Source organism: Plasmodium relictum, assembly GCF_900005765.1.
Source record: "Plasmodium relictum strain SGS1 genome assembly, contig: PRELSG_00_v1_13, whole genome shotgun sequence".
Taxonomy (NCBI): domain Eukaryota; phylum Apicomplexa; class Aconoidasida; order Haemosporida; family Plasmodiidae; genus Plasmodium; species Plasmodium relictum.
In genome coordinates, this window is record NW_021628810.1 from 1 (window position 1) to 9,735 (window position 9,735).

The following is a 9,735-nucleotide window of genomic DNA, read 5'->3' on the forward strand; positions in this document are numbered from 1 at the left end:
CCAAAATTTCCAAATGGCAAAACACCCGGATTTTGATCTATAGGAAGTTGACTACCAAAATTTCCAAATTGCGGTACACCTGGATTTTGATTCATGGGAGGTTGATTACCAAAATTTCCAAATGGCAAAACACCCGGATTTTGATCTATAGGAAGTTGACTACCAAAATTTCCAAATTGCGGTACACCCGGATTTTGATTCATGGGAAATTGATTACCAAAATTTCCAAATGGCGAAACACCTGGATTTTGATCTATAGGAAGTTGACTACCAAAATTTCCAAATTGCGGTACACCTGGATTTTGATTCATGGGAAGTTGATTACCAAAATTTCCAAATGGAGAAACACCTGGATTTTGATCTATAGGAGTTGACTACCAAAATTTCCAAATTGAGGTACACCTGGATTTTGATTCATGGGAAGTTGATTACCAAAAATTCCAAATGGCGAAACACCCGGATTTTGATCTATAGGAAGTTGACTACCAAAATTTCCAAATTGCAGTACACCTGGATTTTGATTCATGGGAAGTTGATTACCAAAACTTCCAAATGGCGAAACACCTGGATTTTGATCTATAGGAAGTTGACTACCAAAATTTCCAAATTGCGGTACACCTGGATTTTGATTCATGGGAAATTGATTACCAAAATTTCCAAATGGAGAAACACCCGGATTTTGATCTATAGGAAGTTGACTACCAAAATTTCCAAATTGCAGTACACCTGGATTTTGATTCATGGGAAGTTGATTACCAAAACTTCCAAAAGGTGAAACACCTGGATTTTGGATCATCTGGGAATTATTACCCCAATTTCCCATCGTTATTTTTAAAATATCTTCGTTTATTTGAGGGCCCTTACTTCTACTACTAAATAGTTCTTTGTTATCACCTGTTATCTGTGAGTGGTCACTTTTATCTTTAATTTGTACTCTATGACCATCTTCTATTATTAAAATGTTATCTCCTTCTTCTATTTGGAGTGTCTTCTTAACTCCTTTTGATTGAGTTTTATTTGTATTTTTTATTTTACCTCTAATATTCAGTGGCCCCTGCTGCTGTGCTAATTTCCTTGCATAATAATTATTACAATGCAATATTATAATTACTTTATCTTGTGCTTTGGATATACACTGTAATGATATTTAAAAATTAAACATTTAAAATGAGATTTTTAGATTAATAGAATTTTAAATATAATTAAAAGAAAGTATATGTTTTTGTGCTTAATGCATATCTTACTTGGAACAAATTATATAAAAGAAAAAATAGTGACACGGTAAAAAGTTTGGAAAATGCAGAATTTTTGCTAATTTTTATTTTAGACGTTTCATTTTTAATTTCAGGAAAACAGAAAGAAAATTTGTTTTCATATACTTTACCTGAAAATGGTATTTTTTTTAATATGCTATCAATTATGATATTGCAAGATCTCATATTAATTTATTAAAATTTTAAAATATAAAATTTTTTTTTTATATGTGCTATCATTAACTAATTACTGAATATAATTAACTATGATGCAATTATTTTTATATAAATTGATATTTCTAATTTGCATCATATACGGGAATAAAGTCATAAAAAAAGTAAATAGTTAAACATAAGCTAAAAATAATAGTTTTAATAAGCTTGATTACATTTTATTCAAATTAAGATTTTCATGAAAAAAATTTATATGAATATTAGTGAAACCTTAATTTTTTAGTATTTAGTATTAAAAATTAACTCTAATACTTATTCTGATTTATATATTAAAATAATTGAACAGTTACTGAAAATTATTTAATAACTTGAATAATTAAATTCGTTTGTTGATTTCTTATTTTTGTGTATATATGTTTCAATTTTTACATGAATGCATATTTATTTTTTTTTTTTTAAGCAGTAAATGAAATAAAAATTATTGCTAAAGCACCAATCGCATTACTTTATTTTTATATTTTCATTTTTTCAGAATTAGCTTAATAAATTTTACAATGACAAAAAGAAATTTATAAAATGATAGAACTATGCTTATGTAAATTATCTTTAAAATATTAAATTTAATTTAATTATGTATGGATGTAAAAAGGATTAATAATTTTAATTTTTATAGCATAATATGAAGTTTATGATAAAAAAAAATTTTTTTAAATAATAAATGGAAAAGATAGACAAATGGTATATTAATAATGATAATTTTTTTTTTTTTTGTTGCGCGTCATGAATATATTAAATTTTTTATTATCTTTTTTAGTGAAATGTAATTCAATATATTTTTTGGTTTTTTTTACTTTTCTCTATGATTTTCTTGTTAAATTTCGTACCTTTTTATTATTTTATTTTTCATAATTTATATTTCAAGTTCAATTTTTATTATTAACGGAATTTTAAATTATTCTTTAATGATACGTATGCATTTTTTTTTATTAATTTTAATTATACTTATGAATAAATATGAAAAAAGTAAAAAATAATAAATATGAAAGCATTTACTAAAAGTATATCATTTAAATTATAAAAAATTATTATACCTTTTTTTGTTATATAAAATGAACAAAAAAAAAAAAAAAAAAATTAAAAAAAAGGAACTTTTTTTTGTGTTTTTTTTTCAAAATTTTATAAAAATAATTACGAAAATACATTTTTTTTGTGAGTAATAATTATGTAATTTTACATAATTTAAAATATATTATTTTGATTAAACAAATTTATATATATTTTTTTAGAATATCCAAGACATGATGCTTTCTAAAAGTATAAAAAATAGGAGACAAAAAGGTTATAATAGTATATTTTCAAAATATTATTTTTATTATTAATTCTGTATATATTTATTTTTATTAAATTTTTCCAACTTTTATTTATTCATTTATTATTCATTTTGACTATATGTATAAAACAAGTTCTTTGTTGATAAATATTTATGATACTTTGATATTTTTAACATTTCCCTATACCACATTTATGTATCTTATTTTTATTTATCCTAACATTAAATGGCTTTTATCAAATTTTTTTTTACATATATAAAAAATATATAAATATATTTATTTTCCTAAATATTAATTTTTATTTATTTAAATATTCAGAATCACTAAATAGAACTCTTTTTAGAAGTAATACTTCAAATGTTTGCTTCTTTTTTTTTTTTTTTAAAACATACATTTATATATTATTTATGAAATTAAAAACAAATATATCCTTTTAATATTTTAAACATAATATTATAGGATAATAAGCATGTTCTTAAAAAAAATTTTAACTCTTAATGTTTATTAATTTTTTTTTTTTTAAGGAATTAAGGAGCAATTATACCTGTCTTCTAAATCTTACATTATTTCAATAATTGATACATTTAATATAACTTAAAGGTTAAATTCCTTAAATATGTATAAGAAATTGATATAAATTTACAGCTATTTTAAATGTACTTATATTTTGAAAGTAAAAAAAGAGTTCTTTTAATAATAAAAAATATACAATTTAAGATAACAAAGATGATATAATAACAATTATAATATTGGTTATTAAATATTACAATCATATATTATTGTAATAATGAATAAAAGAAATAAAAAAAAAGAAATTAAAAAATTTAATAATTATTATGACGATAATTCGTACTTCAATTATCAAAAATAATTCAATAATAAAACATAAAATAATTTCTTTTAATGATATTGTAACAATGTGAAAGCATTTATATTATAAAAATTAAGAAATGCAAATAAAATTGAAACTGTGTACATGGAGTCCTATTTTTATAAATAAAACTAGAAATAACGATGAAACTCGATAAAAAAAAATATATGAAATAAAGTAAAATAAAATAAAATATAAAGAATAAATTAATTTGCAATGATATATGACTTTATGAATTTTAAAATAAAAATAATGGTTTTAATTAATAAAGAAATAAAAATTTTAATAAAGTTATATATATTTAGTACAATTACATAATTGTGCACAACAAATATTATTGGCATATTATTTGCTACTCAAATTTTTCTTTGATAAAATAATTTATTGTATGCATGTAGTTATTTGTTCATAAAATTAAATAGTATTTTAATAAAAATTATTGTAAAAAAAAAAAAAAAAAACGAAATAAAAATATAGGAAAAGGTAAAACTAAAAGATAAATAATGAAATGAAAGTATGTATCATATAGAAGTTATATTTAATTTGTGTTTATTTATAATTGATATAGAAAATATTGTTAAATTTAAGTTGAATAATTATATTTTAAAATAAATTTTTATTTTTGTTAAAATTATGATTACCTATATTTAATTTAAACAATTATAAACAGTAAAAAAAAAAAAAGAAAAAAATAATTATATTACTATTTATGGTAATAATGAAAGTTTAGGTTATAATGGTTATAAAAATTTTAATGGAAATATATTAAATTATTTAAATGTAATTGATAATGAAAATTTTTTAAATTAAACATATAATTAAAATTAAAATTATGTTAGCATTTATTCATGTGAATAAAAAGTATATATATACATGGTGACTGGGATGATGAAAAAATAAAATTAGATGAAATAAAATAGTAACAATACAAATACTTATATTAAAAACGAATTGAATATTAATCGATTATTGCCATTATAGTAAAATTATAGCTAGAATTGTTAAATATGATTGACCCCCAATACGTTTAAAATAAATGATAAACTCTTATAATGATTCCATATTTTGTATATATGTCTTATCTTAATAAATGTTCAAATAAAATGTACATAAAAAAAAAATGTTTTGTCAAAGCAGCACATAACCTACATTGGTAGTGTTAAAAATGAGTATATTCCATTTTTCCCGTTCATTATAAAGACTACATAATTTTTCGTAAAAATATGTTTTATTTTATTTTTTTTAAGAGTAACAATTATATATTAATAATGTTATTTTATATATAAATAAATATAAAGATTAAATGAAAATTAAAATTTTATAATATTTTCTAATTTTTTTGTATTTATGAACATTTTTAATTATTTTCGTTTTCCCAAAACTAAATTTTTACTAAAATGCATTTTTCATGATAAATTAAAATTAAATTTATCAAAAGAAGAAAATATATTAATACTTCATATTTTTAAAGATTTATATTATTGGTTAATAAAAAATGTTACTAACCTTTTATAATATATAAAGTTGGTATACTAGTTAAGAAAATACAAGTCAGCCATGCAGTGACGCTAGTTAAAAGAATGGAAGAAAAATTAATTTTTACTTAAAATATAAAAAATAATTTATAAAAAGTAATAATAAAACTTTTTATTTCTTTTAATGAATAAAAAGTATAATGCTTATGTCATATTCAACTTGCATATTTTGAAATAACAGTGAATAACTTAAAATTTAATTTTGTTATTTGTCATAACTTTATTATTTGTGAGTTTTTAAATTAAAAGAATATACATATTCTTTGTAAGTAGGCATATATTTTCCAAAGTAAATATATGTCTGTTAAGGAATATAAAATTGCTTAGTTCAAATTAAATGTTATATATGATAAATATTTATGTGTATAGTATAAGTATAAACACTAAAAATCAGTATATTTAATTATACATACTATTTATTAATTTGTGTGTTTAATACTCTAGAAAAGTCATTAAACAGACAATAAAACATATAAATAAAATAAGAATGATTTAATAATAATTAGAAAAACATGAGATCTTTATTTATTACTTAAATTAAAATTAAAGTTGTAATTACTAATCATTTTTCATAAATATATAAATGATAATATATATATAAAAGAAAATAGAAAAAATGTACTTAATAATTTTAAAGATATAGATAATAAAGAATACTAAAATTTTTAATAATTTAAATTTTTTATTTAATATAAAGTGGATAATTAGATATACACACAAGATATTTAATAAGATTCTTTAACAATATAGATAAGAATATTATTGTAGAGACATATGCACTAATAAAGAAAAATATATTTTTTTTTTGCTGGTTATATTAAACTTATTATTTTTCATTTTTTTTTTTAAATTAATTAGCTTAAATTAAAGTTTTAATGAATTATATTGATCAATGATGAAAACTAATTCTTTATTGTCGTTAATAAAATATATTATTAACTTTTTATAACATATAAGGCTAGCTAGTAGTTAGGAAAGTACAAGCCAGCCATGCATTGATGCTAGTTAAAAAAAAAATATATATAGCTATATTCTTTTTCTTTATTTTATTCTTTGCATATCTCTGTAATTATCAAAAAAAAAAAAAAGATTTAATAATTTTTTTGAGATTGCTTTTGAATCGAAGAGAGAATCAATTGTTAATTGAAAAATAAAAAATTAATGTATGAAAAGTAGTTATAAAAAAACTTTTTATTTTCTTTTAATAAATAAAAAGTATAATAGTTGCGTTATATTCGATTTATATATTACGAAATAACAGTAACTTAGAATTTAATTTTGTTATTTGTTATAACTTAATTATTTGTGTGCGTTTCTATATTAAAAGAATATATTTATTCTTTGTAAATAGATATGCATTTGTCAAAGGAAATATATGTCTGTTAAGCAATTTCATATTGCTTAATTCAAGTTAAATAATATATATGATAAATATTTGTATATATATAAGAATAAGTATATACTCTAAAAATCAGTATATTTAGATATACTTGCTCTTTATTAATTTATTTGTTTAATACTCTAGCAAAGTCATTAAGCGTCCAGTTAATAAAGCATATTGATAAAATTATTTTGAGTAGGAATTTATTTTATGAAGAATCATAAATTTATGTGAGAAACATTACTTTTTATATATTCCAAGGTTTTTATCTTGATTTAAGCTTTAATAATGATATGTGGAAACTTCTATTAAATTATATAAATTCCTTTTATAAAAATAATATATCATTAAAAATAATAAAAATATGTTAATATTTTTATTTAAAGTAGTGTATATATCATAATATCTAAACTATTAATTTTACATTATGTAATTTTATAAGAACTAAACATTCTTTAAAATTTTTTTTTTATTTTATAACGAACAAATTAAAGGAGACTACTACACCTGTTATTCATTAATTATTTTTATTTAATACATGATTAGTAAAAGATATTATTAACCTTTTATAATAATAAATTCAGCTTTCTAGTCAGGAAAATACGATTTATCCACATACTGACCCTATTTAAAAAAAAAATATATATGATTATTTTTTTTTTTTTTCCTTATTTTTTTTTTATTACTATTTTTAACTTTTTTTTTTTTTTTGTAGGAAGATTAAGAATTTAGTTAAAAAAGATAATTAAATTTTCGAAAGATATTAGTATTATTAAACTTTTCACTTAAAATAAATAGAAAATATCTTGTTTTGTTATATTTAATTCTTATGTTTTTAAAAATAGTTAAATAACTTTAAATTAAATGTTATTTTTTGTAATTAAATTACTTTACGTAATCGTAATTTTTGAACAGATAATAAATAAAGGTATAATTTTTTTTTTTTTTTTATATCTAAAAAAGAAATATAATTATTTTACAATGTAAATTATGAACATAACGGCTTAATTATGAAGTTGATAATTATATAAAAAAATATATAAGAAAAAGGTTTATGCACGTACGTAAAATATTGACACACTTTTTTCATAAATGAAAGTTAAAAGGTATTATTTTAGTATATATTTTTTTTTATAATAAAACTTAATAAAAGATAATCTTTAAAATAATTTTACTAATTTTAATAAAAAAATATCAAGATGATGAAAAAAAATAAAGAGAAATAAAAAATGATTATCATTTGGACATATCAAAAGCCATAATATATTCTATCTATATAAATTAAAAAAAAAACACGCCAAATATTTTTAAAATATATTTAAAGAACTTCCTTATACATATTTCCTTTTTACCTTTGAATTTTCCATTTATTAAGGTAACCACTTAGTATGGCTTTCATATTTTATAATAATAATTTATTTGCATGTATTAAATTATAGGATAACATATAAACATTTTCCACTTCCCTTCATAATTAATATGAACTATTCATTTCCCTGTTATGAGTTTCCTTTCTATCTTGAATACTCGTGTTTAACAATGCAGTTTGTAACCTTTCTTGATGTTTTCTCTGCATTATATCCTTTTCCATATTTATTTGTTCCCTCCTTTCCTTTTGTTTTCTCACCTTATTAGACTTCTCCCTGATATAGCGTTCTTCATTCATCTCTGATTCTCTACCTACATTATTCTTCTTTTTCCATTTGGTTTGAATTCTTTTATTGTCCATTTTCTCCTTTTGCTTTCTTTCCATTTTATCACCTATAATTCTGTCTTTTTCTTTCCTTTCTTCCCACTTTCTCTGCATTAATTCATTTTCCCATTGTGCTTTGTCAGTTCTCTCTTTATCTTTCATATTCAATTTTAATTCCTCTAGATTATCCTTCTCTTTTTTTTCTCTAGATTTTCTCTTCATTTCCATGTTCTTCTTTTTCTCTTTCCATTCTTTTTTAAACAACTTCCTTTCTAATTCTTTTCTTTCTTTCCATTCTCTTTTAACCATCTTCTTTTCTGCCTTTTCAGCTTTTTTTCTCTCTTCTTTTTCTCTTTGCAACTTATCTTTCATTCTTCTCTCTTCCCATTTCCTTTTCATTACATCTTCCTTCAGTTTAGCCTTAGAATTTCTTTCTTGTTCTTTTCTCATCATCTTCTCTGTTCTCATCATTTCTTTATCATCATGCCTACTCTTTTTTCTTTCGAGTTCCCCTCGTTTCTTCATATCTTTCATTTCTTTTTTCAATATTTTTTTCTCTAGTTTTCTCCTTTCTTTCCACTCCTTTTTTAACATTTTTTCCCCCGTTCCCATATATCTTATTCTTTCGTTTATATTCCTCTTTATTTCATCTTTCCACTCTCGCTCTCTGTCCTTTTTATCTATTTTTTCTTTATTTAACTTTGATTTTGCCATTAGTTCCATTTCCTTTCTATGCATAGCATCTCTTTCCGCTTTCTCTTTTTCATTTATCTTATCTTCTTTTATCTTCATTTTTTCTTCTTCCTTCATATTTTTCCATTGGGCTTCTTTGTACCTTCTATTACCATCTTCCCATCTCCCCAAAAGAGGATTTTCCTGTGAATCATTTATACTATTTACTGATTGCTGTGCTTTTATTACTTGATTCATTTTTTTTGATATTTTTTCGTCCTTTTTTTCTCCGATATTTTCTAGTGGCTGCTCTTCTTTTTTTTTTTCTCTAACATTGGTCAATGGAAGTTCTACTTTTTTTTCTCTGATATTTTCTAATGGTTGCTCTTTTTCTTTTTCTCTAACATTCGTCAATGGAAGTTCTACTTTTTTTTCTCTGACATTATCTAATGGTTGCTCTTTTCCTTTTTCTCTAACATTGATCAATGGAAGTTCTACTTTTTTTTCTCTGATATTTTCTAATGGTTTCTCTTCTTTTTTTATTTGTATGATATTTTCCATTGGAATTTCTATTTTTTTGAATATGATTTTCTTGGATTTCTGATCTTTTTCTTTTCCATTCATGCTTCTTGATGATTGTAGTTTTATCTCTTTTGTATTCTTTGCCATAATTCCTGGTTCTTTTACTTCTTTTCTTCGTGCTCCTCCCACTTCACGGCTTTTTGATTCTCCTTTATAACTACTAAATTTATTGCATTTTTCTTTATCTAGATATTTTAGCTCTTTTATATCCTCCCAATCATCAGATAGTTCTAAATCTAGTAC

At 21.0% G+C, this 9,735-nt stretch overlaps 2 protein-coding genes across 2 annotated transcripts; both read right to left on the reverse strand.

Moving 5' to 3' along the window:
- On the reverse strand, positions 1-1,439 carry PRELSG_0001200 (Plasmodium exported protein, unknown function; the record flags this gene model as incomplete). Its single annotated transcript, XM_028677668.1, has 3 exons — positions 1-361; positions 433-1,135; positions 1,245-1,439. Coding segments are annotated over 3 exons (1,259 nt in total), but the record flags the coding sequence as incomplete, so codon positions are not given.
- Positions 1,440-8,019: 6,580 nt separating this feature from the next.
- Positions 8,020-9,735, reverse strand: PRELSG_0001300 (Plasmodium exported protein, unknown function; the record flags this gene model as incomplete). The annotated part of the gene is made up of 1 exon (XM_028677679.1): positions 8,020-9,735. A coding segment is annotated over one exon (1,716 nt), but the record flags the coding sequence as incomplete, so codon positions are not given.